This window comes from Schistocerca gregaria, chromosome 2 (assembly GCF_023897955.1).
Source record: "Schistocerca gregaria isolate iqSchGreg1 chromosome 2, iqSchGreg1.2, whole genome shotgun sequence".
NCBI classification, from domain to species: Eukaryota; Metazoa; Arthropoda; class Insecta; order Orthoptera; family Acrididae; genus Schistocerca; species Schistocerca gregaria.
This window is the reverse complement of record NC_064921.1, coordinates 243,182,462-243,201,204: the sequence shown is the minus strand read 5'-3', so window position 1 is coordinate 243,201,204 and position 18,743 is coordinate 243,182,462. Positions and strand designations below refer to the sequence as shown.

Here is an 18,743-nt window from a genome sequence, read left to right as displayed (position 1 = left end):
ATCTGTTCATATCAAGTGCACCAACGATCAACAGTACCTAAACTTTGCAAACTGTCACCTTTTCTAGGTCAACGAGTTTCTTTCTTACAGCCTCACCTCCTGTGGGCACAGCACCTTTAGTGGATAGCGTAATTGTCAAAATATATCACTTACCAGAGCCTTTATTGAGAAACAATATCCTATTTAGCTCATCCACAAACAGATCTCCCATGCCATCTCCACCTCTGATACCAGTAAATTTGTTAACCAGCCACCGACAAGCATCCTCTGACCGCCCAGTATCACCCTGGCCTTTGAAAAGCTCAACCACATCCTTCACCAGAGCTACGACTACCTCTTGCCGTTTCCTAACATGAGGGATGTCATACACAAGTAGTGTTCTGCTGCCCAGACAGCCTACAGAATATTCTTGTTCAGCTCTACTCCAATCCTGCTCCTAATTTTGCACCCCTAGGTCATTCCCTTGTGATCATTGAGGTGCAAGATCTGTCCCGTACACTCATACCACTCACCACCTCTTTTGTCCAGTCATAGATGTCTCATATGCAAAAAAGGCCTGTAAGTCCCCCCCCCCCCCCCCCCCCCCCCCAGTTATCTTTCAGGAATTCTTCGCTTCTAACCTAATCTCACCTTCCTTTCCTAAGTCCTTCTTCACTGGGCCCATCATAACTCCTATTGAACATATAGCCATCTGTAACCCGATAATCAATCCAGACCATATCATCATTCCTACAGATGAAGGCTACAAGTGAAATCGCCATGTTATATTCAGCTATGCTGCAATTACTGTAGAACATTTTATGTAGTCTGTAAAACAGTTGGAAACATTTGTGTAGTTTGAACTAGTTGGATTAAGCTACCCCACACACTTTTATGTTAGCCCAAGGCACATTATCCAAAAGCAACTATCACACTTGCCTACAAATCAATGAATTTCCAAAAGTACAGTGTATTAATGTGCATTAACAGTTCATTTGTAAACACAGTGAACAAATTTTCATTCTCTCTCTCTCTCCCCGCCTGCACTCTTGTCATGTACCACCCATGGGGAGCTCCTAACACACTATCACATACACTAATCCTTTGTGTCAAGAAGGGAGGTGTGGCAGGATATTGGAAAATCATACAAAAGAAAAAGGCATCTACGTCAAGTTTTGATGCAGTGTACAGATTAACGTGCTGACATACGTCAGTACCAAAATGTGTCTCTTTGAATTAAGAATTGTGGAAAAGAATATTATTTTAGGAAAAACTGCTGCCATCTTACCCCTTTTCAGTGTGCTGATCTGGTGCAAAATAAGGAATGTAGTTATCTTTGTCAACTGCCACTTTTCTTTTCTTTTTCTTGGGTTCATACAACGACTGCAACGAAAATTTCCTTGGGCCTATTACATCATGGAAGGTATCCTTGATGTCTTCAGCATTACTAGATGGCAATGAAGTTACTGGTACCTTAGATAAATTTTCTGGAAGAAAGAGGGAGGAACAACAAATTTAACAATTTGTTACATGCATTAAAATAACATAATATGAATTAAAACTTGTCAGGTTATCAAACCGAAGGGCACCATCTTGAAGCAATGTTTTAATGTGTTTCCTACTGGTAATCTTCGCTTCACTTGGAACTCGTTGAAATGTTGCTTTAAGATGACCCTGTCACTTGGTTGATAACCTGATAAGATTTTATCTGTGAAATTGGCCAAGAAAGACTGCATTTTCACATATTCAGAACATGCAGAGTACTACTTGTAACAAACAATTTTTTTATAATTTTAGAATATATTTCTATGTAACTTACATTCATTTGCTTTTGAGAAAGATTGCCACCTGTAGTAATAAGCATCATCAGTATTTTTTCTTTAAATTTACAAGATGACACAGTTTATAAAATTTTGGATGTAATTTTGCATACACAAATTTAATCTAACTGTTGGGTAGACATACTAAAATAAAGATTTCTCTACCTGAATTCTCCTGTTCTATTTCTGAATGTTTCCTTTTATAGTTTTCTATTGCTTCACGATGCTTCATGCGTGCTGTTTTCATGACTCTATAAACAACGGAAGTTGAATTGTGTCCTATCTCAAACACAGTCTGAAAGAGTGATGAAAACAAATACTTCATTAAAATGGCTACAAAGAGTCTTCCAAGAAAAAAAAAAAAAATGCAAATATGTATTTGGTAAAAAAAAGACTAACAATGGTGAGGAACATACAAATAACTTCCATGGGAGTAACAAGTTTCATCTAATTTTTTCTATTAACTTGTCACCAACGGTAACACCTTACAAGGGTAACTCCCCATTGCATTCCTCCTCAGATTTAGTGGCAAGATGGCCCAGTGGATAGTTTGTTAAAAACTGAATACAGATCAAGCACAAAAAAAGGAAGAACATGTACTGAATTATGAAAAGAGAAGTAAAACAGAAACAGTGAAGGTCCAAGCTCAAGATATGCAACATTGAGCAATTTAAATAGCCACACCATCATGGTTATGTGGTCACAGTGTTGGACTGCAAAGGGGGAACAAAACTGTGAACTGCGGTCCGATCACTGAGATGTCAACTCACTGTATTAAAACTTGTGTATGTGTCATGGTGTAACACACATTTGAAACAGCGATGTGTACAAAAGGGAAATCCAGACGTGTGACACCTATTTATTCTACATAAGAATCAAAGGTTATGACTCTTGCATTCCGTTTTGGAAGTTTTGACTCTTTAATTCCTTTGTTCTAACACCCTTTGTTCTAACACAGTTCACACCCATTTATTTGCTGTTTTCATCTCTGTGAGAAGTATATTCATCACATTTACTTGCAATAGTAATATATTCTTACCACATGACTCATATTCTACAACGAATGTATGTAGTATGACAATTGCCAAGCAATGTATGTAGCATGACAGTTGCCAAGAATACAGAAGAAAAAGACACACATCTCTTTCTTTTTTGGGGGAGAGGGGGGGGGGGGGAATTCGCATGAGGGAGGGATTCTGAAGAAGAAGAAGAAGAAGAAGAAGAAGAAGAAGGAAAAAAAAAGAAAAGAAAAAAAGAACAACAACAACAACACAGATTTCTTGCTTTGCAATCCAACACCACATAACCACGACACTGTGGTTCTTGCAATTTGCTTGATATTCCACGTCTTGAACTTAGACCATTCACAGTTTCTATTTTGCTTCTTTTCTCATTGTTCAGTACACGATATTCCTGTTTTCATGTTGTTTCTGTGTTCAGTTTTTGGCAAGCTATCGACTAGGACAATTTACCACTAAATCTGAGGACAAATCTTTAACACTCCCACCTAATAACGATGCATAAGAGTTAACAGTTGAAAGAAAATGAACTACTGATAGTCCCTGAACTGCTCAGAACTAATAATCATATAATTAGATCTGAATATGTCCAGCATTTTAGATATTTAATTCCACATGTCCTAGTGCTAGTATCAATAAATATGTGAACAACAGAATAGGAATGTTCTAGCTAACCAAGCCTTAATAGTCCAATGAATGATCATCATGCCATCCACACATTACATAACACATCACAACACAGTCCATCCTCCTAACATGAACAATGAATAATTCTCTACAACTTCCCACACCAATGTTCACACCACGAATCAACAACTGTCAGAAACAAAGTTACTGCAGTGTCTCGGATCCTCGGCAAGCAACCAGACATAAACCAGCATCCAGCAGGTGGCCTAGCTTCAGGTGTTGTCTGCCACAACCAGTACAACCACATGCAAGCCAAACACCCATCTGCAGTCACCTTGGAATGTTAGTAAACTTTCCATACAACCACCACACAGGCGAACTTTTGGTCCTCGGAATCTATGGTAGCCACCACGCGATGGGCCTGGTTCATTGCCACCAGAGCGCTGCACTCACGACATGATTTTGCAACTGCAGAGAATATTTTGCCTCTTCGATGTCTTCTAGCAAGTCAGACCATATCCTTGCACTGCGGCAGTATTTATGCCAGTCCACATCTCGTGGAATGCCAGTTCACATCAGGAGCTCTCTGCCCAATTATGCTGACCACTATCACGGTTCCTCAGAGTCTCTCTGTGAAGCATCCTGTCAGTCACAGGCAGACTGTGTGTGTGTGTGTGTGTGTGTGTGTGTGTGTGTGTGTGTGTGTGTGTGTGTGTGTGTGTGTGCGTGCGCGCGAGTTAACTTGTCCTTTTTTCCCCCTAAGGTAAGTCATTCTGCTCCTGGGATTGGAATGACTCCTTACCCTCTCCCTTAAAACCCACATCCTTTCGTCTTTCCCTCTCCCTCCCTCTTTCCTGAAGAAGCAACCGTTGGTTGCCAAAGCTAGTAATTTTGTGTGGCATTTGTGTGTTATTTTATTGTGCCTGGTAAGTCTTCGATTCTTTGTTTTAATATATATATATCCGCACATGGGTGTGTGTGTGTGTGTGTGTGTGTGTGTGTGTGTGTGTGTGTGTGTCTGTGTACACCTGTCCTTTTTTTCCCCCTAAGGGAAGTCTTTCCGCTCCCGGGATTGGAATGACTCCTTACCCTCTCCCTTAAAACCCACATCGTTTCGTCTTTCCCTTTCCTTCCTGAAGAAGCAACCATCGGTTGTGATAGAAAGAAACTTCCACATGGGAAAAATATATTAAAAACAAAGATTCCAAGACTTACCAAGCAGGAAAGCGCCGGTAGATGTGCCTATCTACCGGCGCTTTCCCGCTTGGTAAGTCTTGGAATCATATGGAAACATTCAACATTTAGTGTAACCAGAGCACTGTCTGTCCAATCTCTGACTTCCAATGTTTTTACTTAGTCTTTTTAGAGTAAATTTTTCAAAATAATGGCGCTACCATATAAGCATATGCACAGTTGCAACAATCAGTAGAGAAAAGAAAAGTGAGAGCTTGAGCAGCACATTTGGACTTTTCCATCATAGCACATGAAACTTATTAAATCATAAAAATGAGCTCGCACATTACTGTACAAAACTGACAACTCTAATGGTATTCTAACACGTGTCCCACATAATATGGAAGATAAAGGTATTGCGGAGGTGCACTTACATGAATACAAGTTAGCATCACATTACTGTAGGCATAATACGAGCAAAGGGGGTGTGGCTCTACACACAGGAAGTGGCACTTCATTCCATGAAGTACCAGGCCATAGATGTACATGGCTACTACACTGAACAGCACTTGGATGGTAGTACTTCAGTAATGGACTTCTATTAAGTGAATCTGCAATGAAGACATTATCGATATTATAACCATTTTCTGGGGATGAGTGTTCCTCAAAATCACAACTTTTGAGATGGCAAAAGATGTTAGGGCACACTCAGAAGAAAGCAGAAGGTTAATTCCTCTCTGTTAACTCCATCAACAACTAAAACTGAAGATACTGCGAGTAATGTAAATGTACTTTTCGATACCAACTATCAATTAATTGTTCAGTTGATAGTAAAGAATGTAGGTATGGTGTACAAACTCATTACCAATGATTTTTGGATGAGGAAAGCATGACTGCCATACTGGTCCCCAAACTGTTAACAAACGCTATGAAAGAGAATCACTTGCTCATTCCTCAATAACTTTTGTGAATATTTGTGACTACCAGTGATGAGAACTATTTTTTTAAGAACGATCTGGAGATAAAATAGCAACATTCAGAGTGGTACCTGTCAGTCTCTTATTTCACCAAAATTGAATGCTTGAATGAGTAAAAAGCAAAAAGCATACTTACCATGTTCTTTGATAGAAAGGTAGTGCGGTCTCTTGTGAACTTGTATCTGGGGGACAAGACGTCAGTGGTGCTTTTAACATGCAAGAGCTAAAAGACAAACAAGGTGTCAATTCCTTCACCAAAGACACTGTCACTGAATGCTTGCTGCACTACAACACACCCAGTCACAAGTGACTCACCAATATGGTAAGACTCTCTGAAATAATGGGAAGTCATGAGTGACCTAATGATTCCTTTCAGTTTTCCTTAATAAAATGAGCACTGAAATAGTGCCTCTTTCAGAACTGTATACAATATAAAAGAAATGTTGGTGAGAACTCTACAAGCATTTCAAAAAAAAGGTCTTCCAGGATACCATTCAAGCTAGGTAACTGCACAGAGGCTAAGGTGTGTCAGCACATAAGGACCCTACTTTGAAGAATTTTAATCATTTGCACTGATTCATTGAATCCCCCCATTTTTTTCCAAATTTGGTCACATTTCTTTCTGATCAGACCTCGCTCTGTAAGACAGTTTCTCATAGAGCTTAGGAAGCAATCTATCAGACATATTTTACCAAAATGTACAGTTCCTTTGATCATTTGAGGTACTCCAGCAGAACGCAGTGGATCCTACTGCTACAAGCTATTGCATTCCACTCTGAGCACAGTATGAAACTAGTAAAAAAAAAAAAAAAAAAAAAAAAAAAAAAAAAAAAAAAAAAAAAAAAAAAAAAACCACATCATATAAAACTCATTAGCGATGGAACAATTAATGAGAATTCCATGGTCTCTTCAAATTTACCATAATAATACAATAACTTGTACCCCGACACCCAAAGAAAGACTTTCGTAGCAGTTTCTCCAGTCTGAGTTCCAGAAATATGTGATGCAACAAGCATTATTCCACTAAATTTCAAGTTACGTCTTACGCTAACCCAAGATTTTAGGAGTTAATGTGCATTAGGAAACCCATAAATTAAAACCAGATGGATCGAAAGAGGCACGAATATGTTTGAGATTCTACATATATGTTGTTGTTTAGCCCACAGGTAATGAGGGGAGAGGAAAGAAAAATGATGTAGGTCATTAAACATGCACGAAATTCCTTGTTGTTACACTTCATGGCACATTCAGAACAGGATAATCAATTTGCCTTTGGCCATTCATAATGGCTCATAACTCATCAGTAATTATACAATGTAACACTTAAAACTTGATAGTTTGCAAATTACCCCTTATAGTTTCTCTCTTCCTTCATTATCAATGTTTCATTATCACACAAAAAAATACGACAGTGTAAATCAAAGTTGGGGTCAGTAGACGGTGATTCACTGTATACAAGTAAAAAGCACTCACCATTCTGCGATTGATTAAAACAGTTTCATGAGCATCTGTAGCACCCTCTGTTCATTCTACCAGGCACTGAGTAAACCATCAGTAGGTTCCCAATTACACGACGGTTACATCTAATCAGCATTCACTAACAGTCGGTCAAGAGATTCATGCATTATTTCACTCCTGCAAACTTCAGTGGGAGAACGTTAGTGCATCTAATACACATCATCCTTGTCAGTAGATGGTAGCAGTTGATTAATTCATTGACATCCACACTAAAATGATTTCAAATATAGGGAACTTTTTTCATTGAATTATACCAATCCCATTGGTTCAAAATCACCTTTCAATGATGAAGCATCTCTTTTTGTGGAAGTGTGTGAGGCAGTACATTTTATATTAGGTCTATTCAAGTGTACTCAGTACTCACCTAGATGATGTCACGCAGCCTATATTAAGGCAATATGGGCAACCTCTGTTGCATCAACAATGAAACACATACTACATCTGTTGTAGACTTCCAGTTACAACAACACGCTACGAATGGTGTGCTACAGAGCAGCTCTGTCTTCCCAGTATTGCACTCTCATATCAACTTCCAATTGAATGGTTTCTTCTGCTTTGAAGGGTAGATGAGTCAATGATTTCTACATACATGTGATACATACTAATTACAGCCTCATGTATAAATTTGATGAACAACGCGATGCTTGTGAAACTCATTCTCAGCTGTCACACTCACAGCCCATTCTTGCTCAGAACTGCTTAAATCATGTTGTTTTCACTATCCGGACACTGAGTTAATACAATGATATCTCTGTATCCCACACACAGATTTATACCCCTTTCTGAGCAATAACTCAAATGACATATCTTGTTATTCCACTTACTTTGAGAATTATTGTTATTGTGCTCTTCGGTCCAAAGACTTGTCTGATACAGCTCTACATGCTAATTAATCATTTAATCTCCCTCTACAATTTTGATCCCTCATATTTTGCTCCGTCAACAAATCACTATTCCTTGATTGTTTAGAATGTGACCTGTAAACCTAATCTTTCTTTTAGTCAAGTTGTGCAATTAAGATCTTTCTTGTCTGATTCAATTATACATATCCTCATTGTTATCCTGTCCACTAATCTAATCTACAGAATTCATCTTTGCTACCAAACTGCCCACATTTCACTTCCATATAAAGGAACATTCCTGACAAATACTTTTATAAGACACATCCTAACATAATAAATTTCAATTGAATGTTGATATCTCTTTTTCAGTAAAGTTTGCTTGTTATTGCCAGTCTGTATTTCACGTTCTCTTTATTTCTACTATCACCTGTGACTTTGCTGCCAAAATAGTAATAATGTCTTGCTTCTTTATTACCTGAAATACTGATGCTCCAGGAAAGCTACTATTTTAACTCCATGCACAATAAACTTTAGATCTGGAGGTTCTAATGGAGAATGCACATGGATACACCAATGTTTTTATCAACACATATAGTGAGCTGTCTTCAAGCAGCACTTTTTGATACAAGTAATGTCACTACATACAGCATCTTGTATGACTGCAAATACCATAAGCAATATACTGTAACATTCTGTGCTCGTTGCCTATTTAACAGTACTACACTTAATCACATGATCACATTTATAACACAGCTTTGGAAATAACACCATCCTAGGCCACCAGCACCATCACTGGCCCTTGTTAACAACTGTGCCTCAGAGTAAGTTGCGTGAGATCGTACTATCATTTTAATTTGTCTGTCATTGCGCCATTTAACCCTAAATTATTATTTTCTGTGGAGTATATTTCTAGTGCCTTTCACGCTTATGAACAGCCACATGTTTCTCCTTTACGGTATCTATACCAGTTAACTTTATTCAGTATATGGCCTGTATCTAAATGATCTCTCCTGTTATTGCAAGAACCAGATTCCTATTCATCCTGAGACCATATAAGTGACTGAACCTGAACTAAGAGATTTATGGTTTGTTTAAGAATTTATAACTGAGGTTGTAATTCTGTTTTGCATGTAATATCATGATGATACATTTAACAACCTTCTTCTGTTCATCTACCCTGGGCTTCAAACCACAAGTAAGGTATTATTGTTATTGCAGCCATAGCTACTGCTATACTACTCGCAGCACTTGTCACCCCTTTAACGCATACTTGTTTTCCAGTACCAGAGATGTTACTTCATGAAATGTGCACACATGTAGTGTTTTCTGGCTCAAACAGTTGACTGACCGGCACAGTCTTCAAGAACTGTGTGCTGAATCACAAGACTTGTTTGAAATGAAATGTAGTCTTATTTCACTCTGTGATTATATTCCAGGCATTGCTTCATGACATCCAATATCCCCAGCTGGTTTAGACAGGTGTGTCACTAATGTTTCTTGCTACTCTCCTCTGCTGATATTATGGCCTCTCTCACGTAAAACGTGCCACAATCACATCAAATTTGGTCTGGTTTATATCTCCATTTTTGGAAGCCAAAATCACTGTTAACATTACAAAACAATGAACTCATCTATCAATTGTGCAACCACAGATATTCACATAGTCCAAGTAACTTAAATCATTATAATCCAATTGAGCACTAGCATCTAAAAGCCCCTTAGACATTAACCATCAGCTTCCGCTTTGTCAGAGATGTTGCATACCAATAGTTTTGCATGATAAAAGGAGCTGCTAGACAAATCCTCAACTGTACAATAAACGTTATCAACCTGGGGCCTAGGCAAGACCACAGATCATTTATAATATATCCCCAACTGCACTTTTTCCACTGTGTCACATGCTGTCACCGTAACATGTTTTTGCTCACTCCATGGTAGAAGTGTGGTGCCTTAATGTTCAAACTGATCTGTACAGCCATGTTGTTGTTGTTGTCTTCAGTCCTGAGACTGGTTTGATGCAGCTCTCCATGCTACCCTATCCTGTGCAAGTTTCTTCATCTCCCAGTACCTACTGCAACCTACATCTCTTGGTCTCCCTCTACGATTTTTACCTTCCACGCTGCCCTCCAATGCTAAATTTGTGATCCCTTGATGCCTCAGAACATGTCCTACCAATCGGTCCCTACTTCTTGTCAAGTTGTGCCACAAACTCCTCTCCTCCCCAATTCTATTCAATACCTCCTCATTAGTTATGTGATCTACCCATCTAATCTTCAGCATTCTTCTGCAGCAGCACATTTTGAAAGCTTCTAATCTCTTCTTGTCCAAACTATGTATCGTCCATGTTCCACTTCCATACATGGCTACACTCCATACAAATACTTTCAAGAAAGGACTTCCTGACACTTAAATCTATACTCGATGTTAACAAATTTCTCTTCTTCAGAAAAGCTTCCCTTGCCACTGCCAGTCTACATTTTATATCTTCTCTACTTCGACCATCATCAGTTATTTTGCTCCCCAAATAGCAAAACTCCTTTACTACTTTAAGTGTCTTTATTTCCTAATCTAATTCCCTCAGCATCACCAGACTTAATTCGACTACATTCCATTATCCTCGTTTTGCTTTTGTTGATGTTCATCTTATATCCTCCCTTCAAGACACTGTCAATTCCGTTCAACTGCTCTTCCAAGTCCTTTGCTGTCTCTGACAAAATTACAATGTCATCGGCGAACCTCAAAGTTTTTATTTCTTCTCCATGGATTTTAATACCTACTCCTAATTTTTCTTTTGTTTCCTTTACTGCTTGCTCAATATACAGATTGAATAACATTGGGGATAGACTACAGCCCTGTCTCACTCCCTTCCCAACCACTGCTACCCTTTCATGCCCCTCGACTCTTATAACTGCCATCTGGTTTCTGTACAAATTGTAAATAGCCTTTCACTTCCTGCATTTTACCCCTGCCACCTTTAGAATTTGGAAGAGAGTATTCCAGACAACATTGTCAAAAGCTTTCTCTAAGTCTACAAATGCTAGAAACATAGGTTTGCCTTTTCTTAATCTATCTTCTAAGATAAGTCATAAGGTCAGTATTGCCTCACGTGTTCCAATATTTCTACGGAATCCAAACTGATCTTCCCCGATGTCGACTTCTACCAGTTTTTCCATTCGCCTGTAAGGAACTCACATTAGTATTGTGCAGCTGTTACTTATTAAACTGACAGTTCGGTAATTTTCACATCTGTCAACACCTGCTTTCTTTGGGATTGGAATTATTATATTCTTCTTGAAGTCTGAGGGTATTTCGCCTGTCTCGTACATCTTGCTCACCAGCTGGTAGAGTTTTTTTATGACTGGCTCTCCCAAGGCCGTCAGTAGTTCTAATGTTGTCTACTCCCGGGGCCTTCTTTCGACTCAGGTCTTTCAGTGCTCTGTCAAACTCTTCACGCAATATCTTATCTCCCATTTCATCTTCATCTACATCCTCTTCCATTTCCATAATATAGTCCTCATGTACATCGCCCTTGTATAGACCCTCTATATACTCCTTCCACCTTTCTGCCTTCCTTTCTTTCCTTAGAACTGGGTTGCCATCTGTGCTCTTGATATTCATACAAGTGGTTCTCTTCTCTCCAAAGGTCTCTTTAATTTTCCTGTAGGCAGTATCTATCTTACTCCTAGTGAGATAACCCTCTACATCCTTACATTTGTCCTCTAGCCATCCCTGCTTAGCCATTTTGTACTTCCTGTTGATCTGGTTTCTTCTATTGTATTTCTTTCCCCCACTGCTGTCAATTGTTCCCTTATGCTCTCCCTGAAACTCTGTACAATCTCTGGTTTAGTCAGTTTATCCAGGTCCAATCTCCTTGAATTCCCACCTTTTTGCAGTTTCTTCAATTTTAATCTGCAGTTCATAACCAATAGATTGTGGTCAGAGTTCACATCTGCCCCTGGAAATGTCTTAAATTTAAAACCTGGTTCCTAAATCTCTGTCGTACCATTATATAATCTATCTGAAACCTGTCAGTATCTCCAGGCTTCTTCCATGTATACAGCCTTCTTTTATGATTCTTGAACCAAGTGTTACCTATGATTAAGTTGTGCTCTGTGCAAAATTCTACCAGGCGGCTTCCTCTTTCATTTCTTTGCCCCAGTCCATATTCACCTAACACGTTTCCTTCTCTCCCTTTTCCTACTACCGAATTCCAGTCACCCATGACTATTAAATTTTCGTCACCCTTCACTATCTGAATAATTTCTTTTATTTGATCATACATTTAATCAATTTCTTCATCATCTGCAGAGCTAGTTGGCATATAAACTTGTACTACTGTAGTAGGCGAGGGCTTCGTGTCTATCTTGGCCACAATAATGTGTTCACTATGCTGTTTGTAGTAGCTTACCCGCACTCCTATTTTTTTTTTATTCATTATTAAACCTACTCCTGCATTACCTATATTTGATTTAGTATTTATAACCCTGTATTCACCTGACCAAAAGTCTTGTTCCTCTTGCCACCGAACTTCACTAATTCCCACTATATAGAACTTTAACCTATCCATTTCCCTTTTTAAGTTTTCTAACCTACCTGCTCAATTAAGGGATCTGACATTCCATGCTCCGATCCGTAGAACACCAGTTTTCTTTCTCCTGATAATAATGTCCTCTTGAGTCGTCCCTGCCTGGAGATCTGAATGGGGGACTATTTTACCTCTGGAATATTTTACCCAAGAGGACATTTAACCATACAGTAAAGCTGCAAGCCCTCGGGAAAAGTTACGGCTGTAGTTTCCCCTTACTTTCAGCCGTTCGCAGTAACAGCACAGCAAGGCTGTTTTGGTTAGTGTTACAAGGCCAGATCAGTCAATCATCCAGACTGTTGCCCCTGCAACTACTGGAAAGACTGTTGCCCCTGCAACTACTGAAAAGGCTGCTGCCCCTCTTCAGGAACAACACGTTTGTCTGGCCTCTCAACAGATACCCCTCCATTGTGGTTGCACCTACGGTACGGCCACCTGTATCGCTGAGGCACGCAAGCCTCCCCACCACACCAATGGCAAGGTTCATGGTTCATGGGGGGGGGGGTGGGGGGGGTGATGTGTGTACAGCCATACCAAGTGAAAACAGTGATATATAAGCTGTCAGTAAGTTGTTAGTGACAAACTAGCAACATTTCAAGTTGTTATATTATAAATGAATATGAATGTAGCATGTGTCTAATGCGACCACTACTCACAACTGCAACACCAAGCAAAACAAATTGTTCCTGCTGGCAGGAGACTACCAGCAATTAAATATGCGATTTAGATGAATTTTATTGCTGAGAATGATTGGTGCATGAAATCTAAAGAGATGAGCAGTTTGTTATTCAAATGTAGAAAATTGAAAGAATGAATATAAGCATACAAAGGATGATAAATCACACACACATTACCAGTACAAAGAAATGTTGTTAAAATACAGAGATAAGAATGAATACCAACTGCTGTGTCCTAAATCAATAAACTGAATCCCATATTCTAACTAGATTTGCATCACAATTCATTCCTTCCACCACTCCTTTCTGTTGTAGTTTTCAGCAATGCAGTTCTGTTTACATATAATTGTTTTTACTTCCTACTTTCAACAAAAAAAAGTGTTAACATGAACAGGGAAATAACTGTTTACAGCAAGATAGCTGTTCAACAATGATTTGGAGTGAGAGCTTTTTATAATATATAATTAAAAAAAAAAATGTACATTCAAAACTTACCCCATTTGGCCTGTACTTTTTCATTTCAGTTAGGAATGATATTTTCTCAGCCTCTGTTTTGTCTCCAAATGAAAATGAAGGATGATAATGAAACATGTCCCAATTAATTTCCTTTATTCTCTTCATACTCTCTGTTGATGCACCAGGACGTGAACGAAGATACTGCTTGTATGCGTTACTGCATACCTGCTTCATGTTAGACTGAGAGAAGAAAAGTAGTATCAAACCAAGTACCTCGAACAGAGTATATATAATTTTCTGTTATAGTACTTAAAATGAGCAAACAGCAGTCTCATTACACCTATTCATTAAGAGAAATATTCACATGAGTAGCCAATTAAATTATAGACAGAATATCCACTCAGTACCTACCTCAGGTGGTGAAATTCCAATACTGCCCATAGACACACATAAAAGTACAAGACACTGTGCTTTGGGAACTATTAGTTCTTTCCTCAGGAAATAAACAGGGGTAGGCAGAGACCCACATATTGTGAGGATAAGAGGAAACAAAGACTGAAGAGGTGGTGTGAGAGGTAATTAAATCGAGGTACCATCTTATCCCATTACAGAACTTTGCTATGTACATTACCGCAAAATGCTGACGATATAAACAGATACATTAAAATCAGGCTATGTGGATAGAGGGTAAGTGCTGTAACCCTATACAGTGAGAGCGCGTAATTAAATAGCATGCCTTCAGCAACATTTCCAAGCTTTTGGTGTCATGTACCTCAAAATGTGTAAGGCTTTCTTTCTGTCATGGATTTTTCTTCTTGTTTATCATCTTTTGCGTCAGCTATCTTTTCAGCAGGAACCTTTTAGTCTCTCTTTTGATGAAATGTGACAGTACAGGTCCTCCATAATTATCATCGCAAACACACTAATGTTGTTGCAGCTCCTATTGAGTTCTACTATTGTTTACAGTCGTACATAGCTTGGGCACTGAAACTTCATGTGTTCAGCTGTCATTGGCAGTTTGTTACTGAGGCTCACAAGGACTCACAAGCTTATTCAATGGTTTGTGATGCTATAATACACTCAGTCTCTGATACGTAAGTCCATAGATGCACTTTACAATGTGAAAATCCCTCTCACAGACATTCTGGACACCGCTAATTCTCATAAAGTAACCAGGGAAGCAGGAATCAGATAGAAGCTTGGTGTGAAGTAGCTGCTGTACCATGTTCTCCTCAGCTGCTGTCTTTTAGCTTATGGAGGGAATATGGTGTCGTGGCTGTGCAATCACAGTCTCCACATTGTATGAGGCAGTGCTGTGCTAAGCAGCAGCAGCAGCAGCAGCCAGCTTCACAACAGCATTCATGTGCTCCTCTCCCATTGTGCCCGTACTGTTTTGTTCAACATGTGCGGGCCATGTGCCCACAGAGTCAGGTGTTGTGCAATCATTGCAAAAAATAAATGACATATTGCGTCAGTGTGCAATTCTATATCTTATTCATCACACATTAACCTGGATGTGAACAGCATTTCTCAACTCACAGTAGCCCTAAACAAATACATGTTATGGGCAAGATGTTAAAAATGTAAGTAGACACAGGTGCAGCAGTGACTTTGTTAAATTCTCAAACCCACGTGGATCTCAGGACACCAGCGTTGCCCTCTGTCTCTCATTGGTGGCCGAGTTACAACAGATACACATACTGACAGTTTTCTACTCCCCTAGTGTATAAAGCAGTTGTTCGGCCTTTGACCTTGCTCATGAAAGGTGATGCCAACATTAGAAACTTATTTGGGTTACACATCTTCAAGATTTTTGTATTATTTCTGATGAAGTGCATCTGGTATCGGATCAAGTTCCATATCAACAACTGGACATACTACACTAGAAATTTTCTCTACCGTTTTCGGACAGATTAGAGTGTGCTTCTAATTTCAATGCTCACATCACAATAAATCCAATGGTGCAGGAGCAAGTCAAAGCAGAACTCTATCAACGTATGTCCTTGGGTGTTGTCACACCTGTATCCTCTAGCAAATGGTCTACTCCGCTGGTAATTGTTACAAAATCAAACGACTACCTTAGTCTCTGTGGTGGTTTTAAAAAGTCTGTCAATTTACAATATATTATTGACATCTATCCCATACCTTATCAAGATGAACTCTTAGCTCTGCTTTCTGGAAGCCAATATTTTTTCCCAAAACAGACTTGTCTGAAGCCTACCTGCAACTGCCTCTGGAAACATAATTAATCCCCCCTTTGGGTTATAACAGTACCAGTGCCTGCCATTCAACACAGATAGCATCCCTGCTATTTTCCAAAGATTTTCGGAGCAACTCATTGCCTCTGCTCTGGGGTCCACTAACTACTTGGATGATAACTGTGGTCTCCAGTTCCTATATAGGTGAACACTTGCAGAACCATCTTGCCTTGTTCATGGTGCTGCAAGCTACCAGGTTGAAATATAACTTGGACAAATTGCGATTTTTTCAAGTATCGACTATCTTGGTTTCAAAGTCTCGCATGCTGGGTTCATGCCTTTATGCCAACATGTCAATGCTACTGCAGCTGTGCTGTGTCCTACTGATGTCAAAGAGTTGCAGCCTACTGGGAACGATTGCATATTACCATAAATTTCTTCCTAACTACAGGGGCTTACCCCCTTCCTTCTCTCTTACATAAACGTGTTACTTTTCACTGGTTGCCCACCTGCGAGCATGTTTTTACCCTGATTTAGTCAAAATTCATTCAATACCTTGCTTAGCTATCATCCAAATAGACCCACATTTTGTTTTGGTCACGGACACCTTTTAGTACGGTCTTGGGGATGTTCTCGCACACAAATACATGGACAGTTCTGAATGTCCTATTACGTATGCTTCCAAAATCTTGAATCAGACGCAACAGCACACTCAAAAATTTTTAAGTTTTCTTCTACAGTTCTAAATTTCATAAGATTACTAATAATAAACCTCTGGTTGCTCTTTTCCATCTCCCGGCATCTCTTCCGGACAAAGTGACCCTCTGCCTGCAATGCATGGCTCTGTTTTTGTCACACTACAACTATGAGAGTCAATTCCACCCCACAGCACGACACATTAATGCAGATGCTCTTTCTCGGTTGCCGACTGGCACCAATCCTGCATTTGACTAAGATGAACTGTTGTGTTTCCATTTAGCCATCTAAGCCCAAAACACTGTGGATGGTTTTCCCATTAGCCGTCATGGCCAATCCTGTCTTGTATCAGGTTGTTCAATTTGTCTACCACCTGGCTATCAAACCACCGGCTGAGCATTGGATCCTCTGTGTAATTATTATGCTCTCCACCACTGCTTCTCAGTTCTTGATGGTGCATTATTGTTGGCTACTGAAGAGTCGACACCCAGGATAGTGAACTAGTCTGTGTTGTGATGCGCTGTCATGCGCTTTCTCCATCTGGACCATTGGGGTATTTCTAGTATAAATCTGCCAGCACACCAACACTTGTTTTGGCCAGGTAATGAAAATGGAATCAAACAACTACCTTAGGCTCTGTGGTGGTTTTAAAAAGTCTGTCAATTTACAATATATTATTCACATCTATCCCATACCTTATCAAGATGAACTCTTAGCTCTGCTTTCTGGAAGCCAATATTTTTTCCCAAAACAGCCACTTCCACCTCGCAGCCTCTTTCACAGCTGCTGCCTCCAATGCTGAGTGTCTGCCCGTTTGTGGACATGGATATGGCATCTCCATCACAAATGCTTCCTTACGGTTTCTCATGGGGAGTGGGTGCTGTGCATGTTCATGTACGCGTTTCAGTTGATTTGGTCTCCCTGCAGTGTACCGTCCATCAGGCAGCACTATGGGCCTCTCTTTCCCTGTAGCCTGCCCCCAGCACCCCTGGGAGCAAATTCATGCGGTTTTTGTAAGCCCCCCTCCTTAACTCCTCCTGAATTCTTGTAGGTGAGCTTTTTCAAAATTTCCTTATGTGGTTTGTTGCCTGCCCACTCCCACGGTGGCCACGGTCACAGACCTCGCAAAGATTTGTGACAGACAACAGCCCCCAATTTGTGTCTCAGGATTCTGAAGATTTCTGTAGAAAGGGTGGCATTTCACCCTCAAGTCAAATGGTGAGGTGGAGCGGCTGGTCCGGACTTTCAAAATTCAGATGAAAAAATATGTCATGCACTCTTCTCCTGAGGAAGCCCCCAAAAGGTTCTCGAGTTCCTACAGGTTCACTCCAGTTGGCAATTGTAGCCCGACAGCACTGCTTCACGGCTGCTAGCCCCGTACATTGTTTCATCTACTCCACGCGATTCCCGGCCACTCGCCGGAGCCGCACTTGCAGCGTTTCCATCCAGGCTCTGCCCCCTGGGCGCTACGGTTTAGCTAGTGCTCTAAGTGTATACCAGCAGTCATTCAACACTGCAGAGGCCAGCCTCTGTGTCATGATCATCTCCAGTATCTCGATGTCCTGAAAATATGACCAGCTCCGCCTACGCGTGACAAACCGCACGCAGGAGATCCCGTGCCTCCAACGGCCAACTCTGCCTTTCGTGCCTGCCCCTGCAGCATGGTCCACACCCCCCTTCGGCCGCTCTGCCATCTTCCTGAGTGTCACCACCACCGGGCAGAGTCATTGGCAATGGGCCACTTCCACCTCGCAGCTGCTGCCTCCGTTGCTGAGTGCCTGCCCGTTTGTAGACATGCATATGGCATCTCCATCACAAATACTTCCTTACAGTGTCTCAAGGGGAGTGGGTGCTGTGCATGTTCATGTACAAGCCATTTCAAACCATATTCTCCTGTGACGACACGACAACTGCTCCATCAGTCATCCCCTTTTGATGAAGACATGGACATTTCCACAGTGAACAGTTTCCCCCTACCCGGGGGAAGGAGTGTAATAACCCTACAAAGTGAGCGCACATATTTAAAGAGCATGCGCCTCCACGGCCAACCTTTTAGAGACTGTCTCACTCGGCGCAGACACCGCAGCAAGCATTTTTCCAGGTGCAAACAGTGGTATATAAGCTGGTGCAGTGAACCCCAGTTGCTCTAATGTTTTCATCACTAAGTAAAACTTGA

General features: G+C 40.3%; 1 protein-coding gene across 1 annotated transcript in view; it reads right to left on the bottom strand.

The window, feature by feature from the left end:
- LOC126336771 (ATP-dependent RNA helicase DDX54) overlaps nucleotides 1-18,743 on the bottom strand; it is a 128,738-nt gene that overhangs the window by 20,933 nt on the left and 89,062 nt on the right. Inside the window, exons 10-12 of the mRNA XM_050000783.1 lie at nucleotides 13,713-13,913; nucleotides 1,965-2,094; nucleotides 1,268-1,466 (exon numbers count right to left, since the gene is read on the bottom strand). Coding sequence (XP_049856740.1) covers nucleotides 1,268-1,466; nucleotides 1,965-2,094; nucleotides 13,713-13,913 — 530 coding nt within the window. The remainder of the gene's footprint in view (nucleotides 1-1,267; nucleotides 1,467-1,964; nucleotides 2,095-13,712; nucleotides 13,914-18,743) is intronic.